The sequence below is a fragment of the Cynocephalus volans genome, chromosome 3 (genome assembly GCF_027409185.1).
Source record: "Cynocephalus volans isolate mCynVol1 chromosome 3, mCynVol1.pri, whole genome shotgun sequence".
Lineage (NCBI taxonomy): Eukaryota > Metazoa > Chordata > Mammalia > Dermoptera > Cynocephalidae > Cynocephalus > Cynocephalus volans.
The window spans coordinates 105,757,212-105,779,135 of NC_084462.1; the positions used below are offsets into that span (position 1 = coordinate 105,757,212).

General features: G+C 40.1%; 1 protein-coding gene and 2 non-coding genes across 3 annotated transcripts in view; 2 read left to right on the plus strand and 1 right to left on the minus strand.

Moving 5' to 3' along the window:
* Window positions 1-21,924, minus strand: part of LOC134372657 (thyroid receptor-interacting protein 11-like) — a 338,384-nt gene that overhangs the window by 293,895 nt on the left and 22,565 nt on the right. Inside the window, 2 exon segments of the mRNA XM_063090084.1 lie at window positions 9,009-9,021; window positions 19,425-19,462. Of these exon segments, the coding sequence (XP_062946154.1) occupies window positions 9,009-9,021; window positions 19,425-19,462 (51 nt within the window).
* On the plus strand, window positions 701-787 carry TRNAY-GUA (transfer RNA tyrosine (anticodon GUA)). Its single transcript is given in 2 exon segments — window positions 701-737; window positions 752-787. It is a non-coding gene; the product is annotated as a tRNA-Tyr (tRNA).
* Window positions 3,646-3,739, plus strand: TRNAY-GUA (transfer RNA tyrosine (anticodon GUA)). Its single transcript has 2 exons — window positions 3,646-3,682; window positions 3,704-3,739. It is a non-coding gene; the product is annotated as a tRNA-Tyr (tRNA).

Sequence of the window (21,924 nt, forward strand, 5' to 3'; positions counted from 1 at the left end):
CAACAGCAAAAAATACCAGCATGTTCAGTTGCCAGGTAATTAAGACCCTGGAATTCTTAAATCCAGGCAAAAAAAGTTGACAATGAAAATAAAGAAAGACTCAAAGTGAACCTTGACATTCAAGACAGAAGTTGTGGTTACACATTTGGGGAGCCTGTACAGACCAAGTAAGTGAAACAAAAAAAGGCCTAATTATGAAGAACAAGATAAAGGATATTGGGAGAACTGCCCGTTTGGGGGCCTGCCTCAGTGAGGGGACCTGGGCCAACTATCAGTGATCCAAGAAGGTGCTCCCCACTTGCTACCAGGAAACGTTCTTCATACTGGACAGAGCCATCCTTCTGGCCAACCTTCTTCCCCTCACTCTGTCACCTGCTGTCTGGCCCCCGAGCGCTGTGAGTCATCCTCATCTGCGGAAAGGATGGCGGAGGGGAACAGGGCAAAAGGAGAGAGTCCCCACACGGGGACCCTGGCAGTCACCGCCCCAAGGATGTCAGGGCACTAGAAACCACCCCCCAGCGCAACGACCGCCTGAGGATCTGCTGCTCCCTAAGGGGCGCTGTGGCGCCGCGTGCATGCCTGAGGGGCTCTCTTGGAAGGCGGCCTCCAAGCAGCCCGGGCATATTCAGCCTCTGGCGGCTGCGTGTCTTGGCCTCACTCCTATCCAGAAAAGCAAAGCAGCGGCGTGGACGGCATGCACCCTTCGATAGCTCAGCTGGTAGAGCGGAGGACTGTAGATTACACAGTGGACATCCTTAGGTCGCTGGTTCGATTCCGGCTCGAAGGAGGTGCCTGACGCTTTTGCCCACACGTTGCTGCTCGCCTGGCCAAAGGCCCTGCAGCCGCCAAGCAGCATCCACACTCTCCTGGGCAAAAGCCACCAAAGCCCTTCTGGACCACCTAGGGAGCTCCGCGTGTGCAGATGGCGGGAACCACGCCTGCTCATTCCTCCCCGCGCCTGGGATATATGGAGACACCTACCCTTTAACCGGGTTAAACAGTCCGCCTTGCTGCTTTCTTAGGGCCCAGCGGACCCCCGACAGCCCCCGCTCTCCCCCTTTTATTTGCAGACAGCGCACAGGCCTCTCCCACCCGCCCGAACTCTGACAACCCCGCCGTGCCCAAGTGTCACAGAGCCCTCCCGACCAGGTGGACAGAGAACAGGGCCCAGGCTGAAGCCCCTGCAGGTCGAGCCCCTGAGGGGGCTGAAGAGCCTACAGGTCATGACAGGGGCCAGGGACAACCCTGACATCCTCAGAGAAAACGCACCCTCTCCTTCTACCCTCTGCTATGTGAACGTTTCATCTCTGTCTCTCACCATCCTTTTCTCTCTCTCATTTCCATCTCTCTGGCTGGAAAGGCAAGGATGCCTAACACTGAGTTCAAAGTTGGCAAAACCACCTGCAACTGTTGCCAGGCTGCTCAGGAAAGGGAGGGAGGGAGAGAGAGATGGCAAACTGCAGGCTTGGAGAGACATCAGTCATGTGACCAAGAAAGGCGGGGGGGGGGGGGGGGGGGGGGGGAGTAGGCTGGGGGGTGGGGAGCGGAGAGGGCGCCTGGAGGTTGGGTCCAAGGCTGGGACTAAAAGGGTATTTTGGGCAGCCGCTGCCACCCTGCGCATACGCACGCGCGCGTGCGCACCCACCCACCCACCCACACACACACACAAAGTCCCCTTACTCAGGCCTGTGGCCTGGTGGGTCTGAGCAGCTTGCCTGCTTTTGAGCTGGGCTTTCAAGGTTCCATTGGAGAGGAGCCCAAGAGGAAGACGCAGACGCCCAATCCAAGACTGCTCAGCAGGCCATGGGCTGCGCTTTCTCCAACCAAGAGGGGCTTCCTCTCTGTCTGGAGGGATGGTGTGTGTTCGGGATATGGGCACAGAGAGGAAGGCCAGAAAGTGTCCTTTGATTCACCCTCTGCTCTTGGGAGAAATTTGCAGAAAGCTGCCACACATGTGGAATGTATCACAGTAACTACTCCAAGAGGAAGTGGCGGCTCTCTGAAGCCCTCAGGGGACCATTCAGCGCCCCTACCCTTACCCTCCTCCCTGCACCCAGAGAGCTTCTCCATTCTTCACTTCCAGCTGGAGACTTGCATCTTTCTTCCCCTGCTGCTCCCAAGCTGACCCTGATGTGCCCCCGGTGCCTCCCCTCCACCCATCACTGTCTCAGCCTTCCCTGCTTCCCACTCCTCACTGTAAGGAAGGGGCCCGGGCCAAGGCTGTGGAGTCTCCACGGGCTTAAGAGGATTCTGTAGCTTTGCAGCCACACAGACACCAGCCTTGAATGACACCGTCTGAGCCACCCCAAACTAGCAGATTAGGCCTTTTTTGGATGTGCTCTTGAAAGGGCGGGCAGTAGCCAGTTCCTTTGGAACCTTGCTTTGGTGCTGCGGGGGACGGGGGTGGGGGGTGGGAGTGGGTGCTGGTGGCAGAGAGGGTGGGGAGGGGAGGGCAAAGAAGGGCCAGAGAGGGGGCTTTGGTGCTCAGCGCAAGGGATTGGGAGCCCCTGGTCCCAGTGGTCTCACTCAGAGGAGACAGTAGGAAGGGAGAGTGTAGGAAGGGAGCCTGCGAAAACTGCCCCTCTTCCAGGGAGGTTCAGATGCACTTGCCGGGCAAGGGGTGGCCACAAACTCAGTGGAGGGAAGGTCACTTGGTTGTGTTTTGTGGTTCCTCCCATGGCTGTTGGGCTGGATGTGTGGCTGAAGAGTAAGTGGTCTTGGGCTGGTGGGCACATATGGAATGGAACCTGAAACGTTCCTAAGGGACTTGGGGCTGTGACAAGGAGCCCAAGCCAGACACCGGTGTTCTTGATCCCGCCTGTGGCTCTTCGCGGCAAGCCCATAGAAGCTCACCCTACTCAGGAAGTGGCTGCCTCTGCGGCGGGATTCCAGATCCCTTTGCGGAGGAGGGAAACCAAGCCCCCAGGCTGGCCCGGCAGGTATCGGGCAGGTACCAGCAAGCCCTGGGCGTGGTCTTCTCCCCTCCCCCACATCCTTTCTCCTTCAATTCCTGCTAAGCATGAAAGTGCCAAAGAGTGAGCACAGCACTTCGCGGGTGAGAGAGAGGAGACACGTTAGGACGTAGGGCTGTTGGTGGGAAGAGGAAAGGGGTGGCGGTGTGTGCGCAGAGGCCAGGGTGGTAGGGAACGGTGCCCCATGAGGGCACCCACTGGGCCTGGGCTGCGGTGGGGCGGGCGGTGAGTCGGTCGGCCGCCTACCCGGTGCCATTCCGGTTCGTGTCCTTTCCTTCCCGAGCAACTCTCTTCATACTTGACAGAGCCATCCTTCTGGCCAACCTTCTTCCCCTCACTCTGTCACCTGCTGTCTGGCCCCCGAGCGCTGTGAGTCATCCTCATCTGCGGAAAGGATGGCGGAGGGGAACAGGGCAAAAGGAGAGAGTCCCCCCACGGGGACCCTGGCAGTCACCGCCCCAAGGATGTCAGGGCACTAGAAACCACCCCCGGCGCAACGACCGCCTGAGGATCTGCTGCTCCCGAAGGGGCGCTGTGGCGCCGCGTGCATGCCTGAGGGGCTCTCTTGGAAGGCGGCCTCCAAGCAGCCCGGGCATATTCAGCCTCTGGCGGCTGCGTGTCTTGGCCTCACTCCTATCCAGAAAAGCAAAGCAGCGGCGTGGACGGCATGCACCCTTCGATAGCTCAGCTGGTAGAGCGGAGGACTGTAGATTACATAGAAATCTGTGGACATCCTTAGGTCGCTGGTTCGATTCCGGCTCGAAGGAGGTGCCTGACGCTTTTGCCCACACGTCACTGCTCGCCTGGCCAAAGGCCCTGCAGTCGCCAAGCAGCCTCCATACTCTCCTGGGCAAAAGCCACCAAAGCCCTTCTGGACCACCTAGGGAGCTCCGCGTGTGCAGATGGCGGGAACCACGCCTGCTCATTCCTCCCCACGCCTGGGATATATGGAGACACCTACCCTTTAACCGGGTTAAACAGTCCGCCTTGCTGCTTTCTTAGGGCCCAGCGGACCCCCGACAGCCCCCGCTCTCCCCCTTTTATTTGCAGACAGCGCACAGGCCTCTCCCACCCGCCCGAACTCTAGCAACCCCGCCGTGCCCACGTGTCACAGAGCCCTCCCGACCAGGTGGACAGAGAACAGGGCCCAGGCTGAAGCCCCTGCAGGTCGAGCCCCTGAGGGGACTGAAGAGCCTACAGGTCATGACAGGGGCCAGGGACAACCCTGACATCCTCAGAGAAAACGCACCCTCTCCTTCTACCCTCTCCTCCTACGTGAACTTTTCATCTCTGTCTCTCCCCATCCCTTTGTCTCTCTCCCTTCTCTCTCTTCTCTCCCTCACTATTTCCATCTCTCTGGCTGGAAAGCAAGGGTGCCTAACACTGAGTTCAAAGTTAGCAACACCACCTGCACCTGTGCCTAACCGCTGGGCATGTGGAGGGAGAGAGAGATGGCAAACTGCAGTCTTGTATCAAGTGGACTGGGGTGGGGGTTGGGGGTGTGAGGTTAACTAGCAGTTAAGCCTTTATTGGATATGCTTGTGAGGGTCGTTCTGTGGGCAGGTCCTTTAAAATGTTTATGTGCTGCTTAGGGTGGGGGCAAGGTTGCGAAAGCAGCTTCCATGAGAGAGTCAAGGTGGGTAAGGTAGTAGTGTGAGTTCTACACTGGAAAAGTCTTAAGGATTAAACAGATGGTTGAAAACTATTCATTGTCTGGGTGTATATGCTATCTCCATAGAATTCAATTTACACCCAGATGTAGCAGAATAGGTTTTTAAAAGTTATGCATGGAATTTTAGTCTTCCCTCATATATCTGGGGTTCAATTTCAGCTCATCCCAGAGGTAAGGGGAAGAGTTCCCAATGTCTCTTGGTAATCCTCATATACAGGGCACCATGAGTATGGCACTTGCTATACATATTATATCCCAGAATGACAAGCAGGAGAAAGAGCATGTAATGTTCATTTCTTTCTACTTTCTCCACTACTCCATTCATTTCCATTCCCATTGTGATCTTCCCTGCACATACTTTTTGTAGCTGCCTGGCTTGAATCAGGTGTCATGAATTCAGAACTATCACTGATAACAGGAGAGAAAAAATCTTATGTTGAATAAAGATTTTGCTTCTTTTTCAGACTTGGTAGGAATGGGGAATTTGAAAATTTTCATTCAAGATTTGTAAAAATTGTCTTCCGTTTTTCTCTAACCTCATCATCCAGTTGAATGGCCTTTTCTAGCATGACCTGTAGCTGGTTCCTGATGCTGGGATCAATATCAGTCCTCCATGTGGAACTTCCTCAACGATAACTAAATGTTTATAAATGGTCTATAAATGAAATCTTCTATCCTTAAATAGTGGGGTTAATTCGAAACCAAGGCTTTTGTCAGTGTCTTTCATCTCTTCACTGCAGTTAACACCAGCAGTCAAGAAGGATATTGTCCAAGTCTGGTAAAATGACTGTATGTAAAATCTATAAGCAAGACTGGGCCTCAAATTGCAACATTTTCCAATCTGTAGTGGTGAAAGGACTGTGGATAAGTGTCAGAGGGATTCGAAATGGACGATGACAGGTGTAATCCTTTCAAGTCCACCTTTTCCCTTCCAGTCTCATATTGTACAGAGACTGATTGACTCTGGTGTATTTTGAGGCAAAGTTTTCTACTTTAAATATTAGAGTCTACTCAAGTCAAAATCGCTCAGCACTTTGCAGATAAACACTCTCTAAAAGAGAGGAGGGTGGGGCCATAGAGGTTGGTAGCCACAAGAAATAACATGGAGACTCAGCCTCTTCAGAATCAGAAAGCACCCCTTTTTTACCAGGCAGAACAGCATCTGAGAAGCCACTTCTAGGGTGAAAACATAAAAAGCAAGCACAGCTCCTTGTTTTCATATGTGCTCTTCCCATTGTTGCGGCCTCACTGTCTTTCATGGTCTCTCAGATAATAAGGCAGAAATGCGAGTCTCAAAAAGGGCAGATGAGTTCCTGCCTCTGTCTTGTAGCATGACCCATCCTCAATGGGAGGTCAACATGGCCCAGAAGATGGGACACACTCTTCTTTTTACAGGGGGATTTTTCTTCTTCTCACCTAAATATTTTACTGATAATATTAGAGACCCAGAAAGGGTGACTTTGTAGTAACCAGCTTAATCAATTCCATTTTCCCCCATTCCCACCTGCACCCAAACTCTTTGACTCAGCCAAAATGTACCATTTTTCCTGGGCTTACGAATACAAGGTGGCAGTATGGTGCTTACTCTGCTTTGATCCCTCTGTGACCTCTTTTGTCAAATACGTTGTCATTCTCTGTCAATCATTCAGGATCATCTTTTACTAGAATCTTTTCATAGATGCCCAAGTCTTAAATTGGTTCTACTCATCTTTGTCTCTTTTTGATACTTCTTGATTACTTACATCTTTCCACCTCTCTATACTAATATAATGCTTTAACATCTTTATTAGGAGTGAGCTCCTTGAAATTTGGGACAATGTCATATTCATTTTGGTATTATCAGCACCTTGCACAGCATAGGCACCCAGAACATGTTTAATTATTTACTGGCCACAGGCATTTCAGCATCAGCTTAGGAAAGATGAGGGCTCCAGATAAATCATTAAATCCTGGAGTAATTATTAGAGACCGACTTGGAAGACAAAAAAGGTTCACGTTTTCTTCTAAAATAAGAACTAGAGGTGACATATTACATGGAAGAACTCAGTGTTTTTGTGATGAAAAGCAATAAAGAATCTTCTGGGAGTTACATAGTAGGATATTCAAATCAACCGTACCACCAAGGAAACGTGAAGGTTGAAAATTGCATGAAAACATCTATTGGATGACATTGGAGAGATAATAAAGATTATATGACTTGGCCAAAACCTGGGAGAGGTAGTAATCCAGAGTGATAATAACTAGGAAATTCTCATGTTTAGATGTTTTTCCCATCTATTAAGTATGTGCGATGGAAATAAATCCCTTCATGAAGCCAGTATGAATTTTATAATAAAAGCAGCCATTAAAAGACAGACCTTAAAAGGACATTAAAAGAAAGAATTATTATAGGTCAATCTCATTCATTAACACAGATATAAAAATTTTAAACAAAAAATTGGCAAACCAAACAAAGCCATATATAAAAATAGCATACCTGACAAAATTAGAGGTATTGGATGATAGTAGGATTGATTTAACATTAGAATAATCAATGTAATTCACCATACTAACAAATCAAAGGAGAAAAACAATGATTATCAATAGATACAGAAAATACATTTAATAAATTCATTATCTTTTATGATAAAATTATTCACAAACTAGGAATAGAAGGGAATTTGCTTAGTTTGATAAAGTGTATCTACAAAAAACCTCATTGTATGTTGTATCGAATAGCCTGTTTAATGGTGAACTAGTGGTAGATTTCTGCTTGAGATTAAAACAAGAATAGGATGCTCAGTATCTCACTCCTATTTAATATTATATGAAAATTTTTAATTAAATAAAAGAAATGAAATAAATAAATAAAAATGAAGACATTATTGTGTAAAAAGGAAATTTAAAGAAATCCACAGGAATATTATTAGAAATAAGTGACTTTAATAAATTTGCAGCATCAAAGGTCAACATACAAAGATTGGTTATATTTCTATATGCCATCATCAACCAATTAGAATGTTAACATTTTAAAAGGTTTACTTTATAATAACACCAAACAATTGATTATCTAGAAACACATCCTTTAAAATGTGTAAAATCTCAATAAAAAATACAAAATATTGTTGGAGAATTAAAGAAAAGCTACATAAATGGATGGACAGTTCATATTTATGTCTGACTGGACTGTAAAACTCATTACTCTAAAAGTGTCAAATCTTTTTAATCTGTGATTTTAAAAAACCAATCAAAATTTCACAATTGAGCACTGATACTTGGCAAAACAAACAAACAACCCCCCTCCAAAAAACCTAAAGCATGTATGAACACGCAAAGGGCTAAAACTTGTTAATAGACTCTTTGAAAAAAAAACAAATAGGAAAGGTTTGCTGTACCTGATGCCAAGAATTATTACAAAGACACAACAATTTAGAGAGTGGTGGTGATGTAGGATAGACAAATATATGAAGGGAAAATACAAAGACTAGAAATAGACCCGTACTTGGCCACTAATTTATGGCAAAAATTGCACAAAGATTACACTTTTTTTTAGGCTGGTCGGTAGAGGAATCAAACCCCGGACCCTGCTTCTATCAGCACCGCGCTCTGATCAACTGAGCTAATAAGCCAGCCCAAGAGAGCTGTCTTTTCAATAAATGGTGTTGGATCAAATGGCCTCTCTATGGGAGGAAATGAATCTTAATTAAAAACACATATTACACACAAAAACGATGAATTTCAAATCTAACATAAATGTTAACAGTAAAGCTCCTTTAAAAAAGCATAAGAGTATCTTGATTACCTCGGTTAGGCAAATATCTGTTAAACCAGATACAAAAGCACAAATATAAAGAGATAAAATTGATAAGCTGGGCTATATTAAAATTAAGACCTTCTCATTAAAAATAAATCTCATTAAGTGAGTGAAGAGGACTGCCACAGAGTGGAAGAACGTATTTGCAAAACATATAATCAACAAAGGGTGTGCACTCCAAATATATATATATAGGTATATATAAAGAATGCCCACAAAATTAATAAGAAAAACAATTGACAGTCATCTCAAATACTTTTTCTGTTGCTAGTTTTTACAGCAATGACATTCCTGCTACTGAAATCATTTCTTCGGAGGAGTTTTAATTCTATTTGTATTGGAGAAAATGAGTTCTCCTATAAGTCAGCAAATAATGTATCGTAGTTTCAAAGGATTTTAAATCAAACGTTATTAAAGCTTAAGAAATCCTAAAGTCATTATATAAAATGTCAGCTTCTTCAGGTAAATAACTTTTAATATATGAATAAAAGGATATAAAATCAATTATTTTTAAGGATAAATGAACACACAAAAAATAATGTGCTGTGATTACCTGCTACTTAAGCGAAACACAAACTATTTTGCTATCTTTAACAAACTGTCAGACAACTTCTGTCTGAAAACATGAAATTACACATGCAACATATTTTTCAACTCTCATGGAGCCAAAGGTGTTTAGATTTCACATACTAAGGACCCACCTTATAGTTTACGATGAAGGTGCAAAAGCCGTGGAAACATAAACACTACTCCATCCAGAGAGTCAAAAGCCAGAAGGAATTACATGGATGTGAGGTCACTAAACTTCCATAAATAACTCGTGTGTGATATTATAAAAACAGACAATCAAAAACTTAAGTGTTACTTCTATTTTTTTGCTTTCTTTTCTTTAATTTTTTTTCCCTTTTTTAATTGTTAAGTATTACTTCTAAAATCCAGCACATGATAATAAAGGCCGAAAACTTATTTCTCCCATCTTTAATTTACATGGTTAGATATCAGAACCTTAAGCATCTTAAAAATATTTAAATAGCCTTTACTTTTTAGGGAAGTTTTAGGTTTATAGAAAAATAGCCCACGAAGTACACAGTCACCGCACCCCCACCCCCACCAGGCTGCCCTAATCTCCCCATTATTAACATCTTGCATTAGTGTGATACCTTTGTTACAGTTGATAAATCAACAGTGCTACATTTTTACATTACTAAAGTCCATAGTTTACTAGGAATTACTCTTTGTGTTGTATAGTTTTATGAGTTTTGGAAAATGTGTAATTTCATGTATGCACCATTATAATAACATACAGAATAGCTTCACCACCCTGGAAGTGCCCTGTGCTTTATCTATTTGTCCCTTTCTCCTTCTCCCTGAATCCCTGGCAACCACTGATCTTCCTACTTTTTCAACAGTTTTGTCTTTTTCAGGTTGTCATATAATTGGAATCATATAGAATGTAGCCTTTTCAGAGAGATTTCTTTCACTGCTCAATATGCACATAAGGTTCCTCCATGTCTTTTCATGGCTTGATAGCTCATTTCTTTTTAGTGCTGAATAATATTACATGGTCTGTATGTACCAGTTTATTTATCCATCCACCTATTGAGATATCTTTATTGCTTCCACATTTTGGCATAATGATACATAAAGCTGCTATAAATATTCATGTGCAGATTATTTTGTGGAGCTAAGTTTTCAATTCATTTTGGTAAATATCTAGGAGCACAACTGCTGGATCATATGGGGAGGCTATGTTTAGCTTTGTAAAAAGCTGCCAACTGTCTTCCAAAGTGGCTTTACCTTTTTGCACTCCCATCAGCAATGAATGAGAGTTCCTGTTGCTCCACATCCTTGCCAGCATTTGGTGTTGCTAGTGTTTGGGAATTTAGGCATTCTAGGGAGGTATATTGTGATATCTCATTGTTTCAATTTGTAAATCTCTAATGACGTAGGATATTGACATATAATGTCATGTCATATGTTTATTTGCCACCTATATCTTCTTTGGTGAGGTGCATGTTAAGATCTTTGCCCATATTTGAACAGGGTGGTTTATTTTCTTATTGTTAAGTTTTAAGAGTTCTTTGTATAATTTGGTTATTAGTTCTTTACCAGACATGTGTTATAAATATTTCCTCCTAGTCTGTTTTTATCTAACAGTGTTCTTCACAGAGCAGAGTCTTTTAATTTTAATCAAGTCTAATCTATCAATTTTTTTTCATGGATTATGCTTTTGGTGTTATATCTAAAAAGTCATTGCCAAACTCAAGGCCATCTAGGTTATCTCATGTGTTATTGTCTCAAATTTTATACTTTTACATTCTACATTTAGGTATGTGATCTATTTTGAATTAATTTTTGTGAAAGGCATAAGGTCTGTGTCTACATTATTTTTTGCATATGAATGTTCAATTGTTCCAGCACCATTTGTTCGAAAGACTATCCTTTTTCTATTGAATCGTAAATAAAGATGCCTACTTGATCAAATCAGTTTGCTATACAGACATGCACCACATAACAATGTTTCATTCAATGACAAACCACATACATAATGGCTATACTATATAGCCTAGGCTATACCATCTAGGTTTTTGTAAGCACACTCTATGATGTTTGCACAACAATGAAATTGCTTTATGATGCATTTTTAAACAACACATGACTATATTTGTGTCGGTCTGTTTCTAAGTTCTGTACTCTGTTCCATTGATCTGTTTGTCTCTCTTTTGCCAATACCATACAGTCTTCATGCCAAAAGTACCTGCAAAGCTGTATGTCCTCTTAAGATCTACCTGAAAAAAATGTGTGGTTCTCCTAATTGAGCAGATAACAGACAGTAGAAAGATGTAAGAGAATGCTGTTTTCATCTTCCAGTTGTATTCAGAATAAACTTTTGAGTCAGAAGGAAATGAGAACTGTGATGCATTGCTCTGAGACAGCTTTTATTGGTTTCTTTTATAAGGTATAAGGCTTTTGATTTGAAGGAATTTGAGACTCTAGATACCGTAGAAGTTTGATTTTTAAAAAATCTCTTTCAATGGGCTGGCCCCGTTGCTCACTCAGGAGAGTGCGGCGCTGGTAGTGCTGAGGCCGCGGATCCTATCTAGGGATGTCCGGTGCACTCACTGGCTGAGCGTGGTGTGGACCACACTATGCTGAGGGTTGTGATCCTCTTACCAGTCAAAAAAAAACTCTGTCAATGAGAGAAGGCTTTATAGCAATTTATAGTTTATCAACAAACCTTGTAATCAGAGGTTGAAATAATGCTGAAGCATAGAGAACTGTACCACGTCTGGGATTTTAGAGAAAAGCATTAAATAGCTAATAATGGACTATTAAATCTATACATAGATACACCTTTATGTCAGGTTTGAGAGAGGGGAACCTTGTCTGTGCTCAGTTTAAGGAAAAACTTCAGATATCACTTTTAAAACGGAACAATGACGATGAAGTAATGAAAAGTACAGCTGCAAGAGATATGAGTTTGGATTTGGAATTACATGACTTAAGACTTAGTTTGAAGGCAAAGGAACGTGAACTCAATCAGAGTATTAATGAAAAGGAAATTCTGCTATCCAAGTTAGGAGAATTTGACAAACAGAACCAAGAAGCTACAAAGGTAATGTTATATTAAAGACAGCGACTTAGCACATTTTACTCAGCAGACTGAACACTGGGTTAACATGTAAAAATGATGGGCATAATTTAATTTTGTGATTTAATTACTATTTTAGTTCACTGATGCTCTACTCATAGGAATTGCCAAATACTAAAGTACTTTTGGCTTTACAGACCATGTAGTCTCATTTGCAACTACTCAACTCTGCTGTCGTGAAAGAGCATGGCCGTGTTTCAATATGATTTTATTTACAGGAAAAGGTGCAGGCCGGATTTGGCCTCTAAGATGTAGTTTGTTGACTCCTGCTCTATTGTTTAAGAGTTGAAAATAAATAACATATATTGTTTCCCTTCCTCAGTAAAATCGACTTGCTGTAAGATATTAGTAAATACCTTTGTAGGGGATGTTGGGATAGGAAAAAGGTTGTTTTTAAGAAAGATTGGAAATATCTGAGGATACTTCTATTATGTATGAGATGTTGTGAAATTTTTTTTATGTACTAAAGTAAGAAAATTTTGTAAAGTTACCATGCAAATTAATTTTTCTTTCAGCACATTATTTTGATAAAAGATCAGCTATCAAAACAACAAAATGAAAGAGATAGCATTATCAGTAAACTGAAACAAGGTCTAGATGATGAAAAAAAGATAGTTCACCAACTTGAGGATGATAAAATGAACCTTACTAAAGAGTTAGACATAAAGAAAGAACAGTTAATTCAAAGTGAACTGGTCCTGGATGATTTGCATTTAATCAAAGAGGAGCTTGAGGATAAAGCAGAAGATTTAGTAGATCAGCTAAATAAATCACAAAAAAATAACTCAAACATCCAGAAGGAGAACCTTGAACTTAAGGAACATATTAGACAAAATGAGGAAGAGCTTTCTGGAGTCAGGAGTGAGTTAACTCAGTCTCTTAATCAAGAATTTAACAGTACTTTTAAGGACAACTTACTTAAAGAAAGGGACGCTGAAGTTATAAACTTAAAGCAAAATCTTTCCAAAACAGAACACCTCAATGAAAATTTAAGGAAAGTTGCTTTTGATCTGAAAATGGAAAATGAAAAGTTGGTTTTCACATGTGAAGATGTAAGGCATCAGTTGGAAGAATCTGTAGCTGGGAATAGTCAGATTTCTCTGGAAAAAAACACTATTGTGGAGACTCTAACAGTGGAAAAAAGGACGGATAGAAGCAGCATTGTGTCAGGCTAAAAAGAGGCTGTTGGAAGAAGCAAGCAAGTATGAGCAAAACACTGAAGAACTATCAAATGCACATAACTCGAGCACCTCTGCCTTACAGCTGGAACATGAGCATTTAATTAAACTGAGTCAAGAGAAAGACTTTGAAATAGTAGAACTCAAAAAGAATATTGAACAAATAGATACTGATCACAAAAACCTAAGGAAATGTTGTCATCTAGTGAAGAAGAGCAGAAGCAATTGACAGAAGTTATAAAGGAAAAAGAACTTTTTATTGAAAAACTTAAAGAAAAGTGTTCAGAGCTGCAGGAGGAATTAGATAAATATTCTCAGGCCTTAATGCCAAATGAAATTTTAAGGCAGACCATAGAGGAAAAGGACAGAAGTCTTGGAGCCATGAAAGAAGACAGCAGTCATCTGCATGAAGAACTGGAACAACTCAGGGAAAAGCAGAGTCAAGCTGCACCTGTGGCTGAGCCCAAACCACTTGATAGTATCACAGAACTAGAATTGGAGGTATCTCAAGTGAATATAATCAAGGATCATCTTGAAGAGGAAATTAAACATCAACAGAAGATAACTGAAGATCAAAACCAGAGTAAGATGCAACTAGTTCAATCTTTACAGGAGCAGAAGAAGGAAATGGATGAGTTTAGATACCAGCATGAGCAAATGAATGTCACACACACCCAGCCCTTTTTAGAGAAAGATGAGGAAATTAAGAATTTGCAAAAAGCAGTTGAACAAATCAAAACCCAGTTGCATGAAGAAAGACAGGACATTCAAACAGAGAATCCTGATATTTTACAAGAAACAAGAGTTCAGAGCCTTAATATAGAAAACGGAAGTGAAAAGCATGATTCATCTAAAGCTGAAACTGAAAGGTTAGTGAAAGAAATAAAAGAATGAGAACTAGAGATTAAACTTCTAAATGAAAAGAATATATCTCTAACTAAACAGATCGATCAGTTGTCCAAAAATGAGGTTGGTAAACTAACTCAGATTATCCAACAGAAAGATTTGGAGATGGAAGCTCTTCACACTAGAATTTCTTCAGCTTCCTACACCCAGGATATTATGTACCTTCAACAGCAATTGCAGGTCTACGCTAGGGAAAGACAGCAAGTATTAGCTGTTTTGGATGAGAAGACTAGGGAAAATAGGCATCTAAAAGCAGATTATAATAAAATGATGGATATAGTTGCAGCCAAAGAAGCAGCCCTCATTAAGCTGCAAGAGGAAAACAACAAATTGTCCACTAGATTTGAGTGTAGCAGCCAAGATATGTTTAGAGAAACTGTTCAGAATTTATCATGTATCATTTGAGAAAAAGACATTGAAATAGATGCATTAAGTCAGAAATGTAAGTCTTTATTAGAAGTTTTACAAACATCCAGCACTGGTAATGAGGCTGGAGTTGTTAACAGTAATCAGTTCGAGGAGCTTTTACAGGAACGAGATAAATTAAACCAGCAAGTAAAGAAAATGGAAGAGTGGAAACAGCAGGTGATGACCACCGTACAAAATATGCAACACGAGTCAGCTCAATGTCAGAAAGCACTTCTTCAGCTTCAGGCAGAAGTTTTGGTTGACAGTGATAATAATTCTAAATTACAAGCGGACTATACTGGCCTGATCCAAAGTTACGAGCAGAATGAAACCAAACTCAAAAGTTTGGGGCAGGAATTAGCAAAAGTTCAGCATAGCGTGGGGCAGCTTCGCAATACTAAAGATCTTCTTTTAGGAAAACTTGATATTATTTCATCCCAGCTCTCTTCTGAAAAAGATGCAACAATTAGAACTCTCCAGGAAAATAATCACAGATTCTCTGATTCGATTGCTGAAACCTCAGAGCTAGGAGGAAAAGAACATGAACAAACTGATTCGGAAATTAAGCAGCTAAAGGAGAAATAAGATGTTTTACAGAAGTTACTTAAAGAAAAAGACCTCTTAACCAAAGCCAAAAGTGATCAATTACTGTCTTCAAATGAAAGTTTCACTAACAAAGTGAATGAAAATGAACTTTTGAGGCAGGCAGTAACAAACCTGAAGGAGAGAATATTAATTTTAGAAATGGACATTTGTAACCTAAAAGAGGAAAATGAAAAAATAGTAGAAACATCAAGGGTAAAGGAAGCAGAATATCAAGCATTACAGGAGACTAATATGAAGATTTCTATGATGCTGCGAGAGAAAGAGCTTGAGTGTCGATCGATGAAGCAGAAGGCTCTTGCTCTTGAGCAAATACTGGAAGAAAACGAATGGGTATGTTCTGGTTGGAGTATTGTAGAGGGAAGTTGGGGTGGAGGAGACTTCTTTGTTTCAGTTACTTTATGGATATCATGTTTGAAGAGGACAACGAATTTGTTCATTTAGAAATATTCAAGATACAGTCATGTGTGGCTAAACGGTGGGGATGCATTCTGAGAAGCATCATTAGGCAATTTCGTTGTTGTGCGAAGGTCAGAGAGTGTAGTTACACAGACCTAGCTGGTATAGCCTACTACACACCTAGGCTGTACGGTACAGCCTATTGCTTTGACAACTGTCGGATACGTGATCAGTCATTGACCAAAATGTTTCTATGGGGTACGTGACTATAGTTTGATTTGAGGCATCTGGAAGTTTCTCCCTCAAATTATTACATATTTCCAAGTATTTTTAGTAGTAGGTTAATTTTTTACAGCCTGCTAAGTAGGAAAAAGAGTATAGTAGCAATTAATCCCCTTAGGAAATAGAAATTTGTTACAAGAGAAATTTTAAAGTCACTTAAACACATTTTAGGCTTATTTCAGTAGCTGCTAGTAGTGGTTAACATCTTAGGGATTCTTATATGTAAAGGAAAGCCCTGTGAAATACTACGTCTTTGAACATTATCTACAGTAAGAAATACGCTTTACATTGTGGCATAGCAGCACGTGTTCATCATGTGTGTGTAAAACTGAAAAGTTTCAAGAACCAGAAATTACCGTTACTACACGTGATACTCTATTTTAAAAATCCCCAAAAAACAGTGCTGGATAAACCATTGAATTGATTTTTATGAATCAATTAGTCATAACCTGGAATTTGAAAGGTGTTAGCCAAGAGTAGTAGTTTTCACATAGACTTAAACTCAGTAAATACTGTAATCCCAGCTCTGTCACACATGTGACTTTGGGTATGTTTTGACCTTATTGGTTTGTTTATTTAACCATCATATGGAGCGTCATAACAGTTATATGGAAAGTGTCCATAGCTTTTCATATAATTAAATGTTTACATGCATTTCATTTTAATAAGAATTATTGAAGATCTCCTGTTACATCATACTGTGATAGGTGCTGTGTAGGGCTTGTTTGGTAGTGCCTTTCTACTCTGATTTCTATACTTTTAGTAGTAGAAATTTGGAAAAGAGTTGATAGGCAGAACAGTGGAATATTCAGCAAGTGTTTCTTGAGCATTTACAGGTTGCCAGGCACAAGATAAACTTCTTCGGTCAATTAAGTTCTGTCTTAGAGTCTTGGATTAAAGTTGTGAAAACTTACTTCATTTCTTGTTCTTGGCCATATATCTGATTAAATAGGTACACTCATGGTCAATGTCGAGGTGTTCTCATCCTTCAGAGATAACTTTTTAGCCTTAGTGGTACTGGTCTATAATTGGTGTGAAAAAGACTCTTAGAGGGTACAGCTTCCTATTACTCACTAAGCAAAATTAGGTACAGTGTCTTATGGTTGTAAGATTACAACAGTAGGAATGTAGAACAAGTCTTCTGTTGTAAATTTTTTTTTCTTTTGCAGTTTTGCATCGTGTACAATTTAGTTCTATTTCATTGACATTTACACATTTAAAGTGTGCAGATTTTATTCGGGCTCTCCTACCTTTTAGGAAGCTTCCCTAAGTCAAGTATTACTAAAGTATTATATTACTTGAGGGCAATTCCTATAAACTAATTAATTTATTCCAATATTCTATGCAAGGGGTGTTCCAAAAGTCCATGGAAAGATTAATATTTTCCTTTAATTCTGTTTTGTCACAAAATTTTTCAAGTACACTCATATAATTTGAGTACTTTTAATAGTACATTTTGAGTATAATAAACTACATATTTTGAGGGGGAGAAGGGGATGTTCTCAGCAGGACATCTTCAAGTCTATTTAATTTCAAGCACTTGCTCTTTCTCTGTAATATGAAAAAGAAAACTAACTGAAAAACTCTTTGGAAAATATTGGCCGTCCTATTTAGGAGGGGATGTTGAGGTAAAAGGAACAGATGGTTTTATGTTTTGGTTTCAATGATTTATCCGGTGGGAAACATTATATATTCTTAAGAAATGAAAAGTTTACATAACAACTTAAAATAATACTCAACTATAAGTAGATTCATTTGATATGGATATTTAAAACAGAGAAAAGACTTGGCTGTAAACAGCCTGACACTTTCCTGTGTTTGTTAGAATTCCAGGTATCATTTGAAATTCATGACTCTACTTTTGCAATGAAGGGTTATCTTTTTTCTGCTGTCGTTAATATATTGAACATATATAGAATAAATTTTCATTATTCTTTGGCAAGATATCATTCCAAAGTTGCTTTCATTAAGTTGTTGGCAAAATATTCTTTTCAAATAGACTGTACATATGAAATGATTTCCTTTTTGTCTTTTTCTTGCTGCTGACACTTATTTTCTTGAACAACAGTTGTGGGTGCCTGATGAATGGATATCCCTGTGTGCATACGCACATGTGTGCGTGCACACACACACACACCCCACACACATACATTTTATGGGTGATTTGGAGGCTCATGAACACTTTGTTGTGTGGGCAAACTTGAAGAGATTTTTGTCTTTTGAGTTCCTTTTGAAACAGTTCTAGTGAACTTTTTCTTTTATAATAGATTTATAGAAAAGTTGCAAATATAGTGGAGAGAGTTCTATACCTCACACCCGGTTTTATTTATTGTTGACATCTTACTTTACTATAATCCATTTGTCACAGCTAATGAACCAATATTGAAGTGTTACTACTAACATTTAGACTTTATTCAAATTCCTTATTTTTACCAATTGTCCTTTTCCTGTTCCAGGATGCCATCCAGGATACCACATTATATTTAGAGGTCATGTCTCCTTAGGCTTCTATAGACTGTGACAGTTTCTCAGACTTTCCTTGTTTTTGATGACCTTGACATAGTTAACTACATTTTAAAATTAATTATTTAATGAAGAAAATGTCTTTTTTAAAGTGTATTTTTCTTTAAAGCTAAAGATTTCTTTCTAAAGGGCAAGAGTGGGGAGTTAAATCAGGTTTTAAATGCAGTTAAGTTAAAGCAGGAGAAGACAGTTACATTTCAACAGGAGAGAGACCAAGTCACATTGTCCCTGAATGAGAAACAAATGGAAAACAGTACCCTACAGAATGAGGTATACTTTAACTTTAAAGAAACAGTGAATCAAATAATAAGTATAATAACTATTAAGTAAGAAAACTGGAAAGTTTTCCATTAAAATGAATTTATTTCCTGGGTGACTTTTCTTAGTCTTTCTCTGATATGCTATAATAGGACTTTTATCTCCCAGGGTGCTTTATATTTTAGGTTTCAAAAATGAAAACCATGGCATATCTTGGATATAAGAAAAAATTTTTACCCATAAAATATGAAGAAAAATGAGATACACCGAAAAAGGGGTCTGTCACAAAGAACCCAGTACTTTTGTATAGTTCCATTTTCCAGGGAATGAGATCGTACAAAGTAAAGCTTCTCGATGAATATTCAAGATGATTTCAGGAGAATTTTTCCTAGAATAAATATATCTTGCAGTAGGAGCAATTAGTATACAATTAATACATTTCCGCAATGGGAAGAAGATTTGATAACATAGTGGCTTGTAGCGGGGGGGGGGGGGGGGGACCATTTTGTAGAAGAAAAATAAAGAAATGTCCTCTACCGAGGTTCAACATTTACATAACAAAGAATTACAGTTAAACCAGGAGCTAGAGAGACTGTGTAATCATCTTTTAGAATCAGAAGATTCTTATACCCGTGAGGCTTTGGCTGCTGAAGATAGAGAGGCTAAACTAAAAATGAAAGTCACAGAATTGGAGGAAAAGCTAATTTCATCCACTAATGCAATAGAAAATGCAAGATAACTTTTTCATTTTTTTTTCATTAACTTAAAATGAGTTTACCTGGTTTAAACTATTCAGTCTTATTTCATTTTCAGCATCTGTAAAAACAACAAATGAACCTGATGTTAAAACAATTAAAAATAACTTATTACCTCCTATATTAAACTAAGAAATGCAACCCAATTAAAACAAAGTGTATTTATAAGCTTAATTAACAAGTGCTAAGAGTTCCAAGTGAAGCGCATTTTTGTTGTTTTGTATTTCTATTTTGATTATACCAAAGAAATCATAATATAAATGCCAGTTAAAAACCATGTTAAGGGCCGGCCCATGGCTCACTTGGGAGAGTGTGGTGCTGATAACACCAAGGCCATGGGTTTGGAGCCCTACATAGGGATGGCTGGTTAGTTCACTGGCTGAGCGTGGTGCTGACAACACCAAGTCAAGGGTTAAGATCCCTGTAACAGTCATCTTTTAAAAACAAAAACCAAACAAAAAAACATGTTAAAATCCAATTCTATGGAAAAGTACAAGAAAGAACTATGATTGTATTCTGAATGAGTCATAATTTATCACCGTGATAAAAATACTAACAACTACATTTCAAAATGAGTTAATTAGTTTGGGTAGCAGGAAACAGCATACGGTATAAGACTGAAGGGAAAAAAACCCTTAAAAGAAATAAATATATATTTATACCACAACAATACAATAGTATCAATTATCTAAAGTGATTTAGACATGACTATTGGTAAAAAGACCATTCAATCTGGTAGTATAGATAGATCCATAAATAGAAGAGATTCTGGAAGAGGAACACAAAGACAATACCATGAGTTCAGCTGAGGTAATACATTTGACTTTCATTCAAAGAAATACTGAACATTTACTGTGAGGCCAGGTGCTAAACCACAAGATGTAAAAATTTAATCCTTGCTCTCAAAGAGCTTCCAATTCAGAGGTGAAGGAAAACTAGTGAATATATGATTACAATACAGTGTGATACTGTGAGTACAAGGTGCTATGAGAGAAAAAAAAGGCAAACACCTAATCCAGACTAGGGGGAGCCAATGGGGCCAGGGAAGTGGCAGTGCTAGGTACCTCCCAGTTGAGGTAATACCCATACTGAATCAAAATAGTAAGAGTTAGCTAAAAGAAACATGGCAACAGTCCACACAGAGAAACCAGCAAAGGCAACAGAGTAAAGAGACAACACTATTGGTTTCAGAAGCTATAGAAAGTTCAATATGGCTAAAGCTCAGAATGTGAGGAGAATGGAAAGAGTGGAAACAAAAGAGGCAGACAGGGACCAGATCATGATGGACATTACATGTCCACCTAAGTTTAGACTTCATCCTGAAGTTCACAGGGAGCCACAAAGTACTAAAAACATGGGAATGGGGGCTGGCCAGTTAGCTCAGTTAGTTAGAGCACGGTATTAGAACACCACGGTCAAGGGTTTGGATTCACATACTGGCCAGGGGCCCAAAAATTAAATTAAAGAATTAAAACTAAATCTTCCCACATGGGAGACTACAACTGTTAAGGACTGGCTGGTTAGCTCAGTTGGTTGGCACACAGTGATGGTAACACCAAGGTCAAGGGGTTTAGATCCCCAAACCAGTCAGCAACCAGATTTTTTAAAAAGGTAAAAGCAAGGGAATGACTTGCTTTTCATTTCTGAAAAATTATTCTGGCTGCAGAATGGAAAAAAAAGGATTGAAGAAGGAATCATAGAGACCAGGGAATAAAAATGGCTAATGCTTTTATAACACTATTGGCCAGACACTGTTCTAAAGAGAATGTGCAGCTAGTAACTAACTCTTATAATCCTCATTACTACTACAACAACTATAAGGAAGTTACTATTATTATCTCAACCCTGTCAGTGAAAAAACCAAAGCAAAGAGATGTTAACTAACTTATCCCACGTCAGCTAGTAAGCGATACAGCTGTATTCCAACCCAGTCAGGTTCTCAACCACTATATTATCCTGCTCCACTAAGAGATCTGCTATACTTAACATAGGCAGAAAGCAATTATGATTGGCTGAAGTAATTCCATGGCAACAAAAATGGAAAAAAGGAGAAAGTCTAGGGCAGTAGGTTTGTTTTTTAAGCAAATAAACTCATATGGATTGCCCAACATGATAGATAAATAATTTTTTTTAAAAAAAAGAGCAGAGCTACTTAGATGGAAGCCAAGTGAGAAAGAAGTCCAGACTCCCACTGCACTTTGCCTGCATGGCAGCTCCCAGGACTGATGAACCTGTGAGAAACCCTAGAGCTCCTATGGGATACAATCCCAAAATATCACTGAATCAGAGAAAAGCTAAGGAAACAGAACCTACAGGACTTGCTAGGTGATGACTTCTAGCTTTCTGTTTTGGGAAACTGGAAAATACTACCAATCACTAAGGTAGGGAAAGGAAGAGGAGGCAGAAAAGGACACGGTGACTTTACTTTAAACTTAACTTTAGTTTGAAAATCCATCTGATATATACAGAACTGGCCATACAGATCAGGAACTCATGATAAACAACTGGTTGAGGGATACAGAT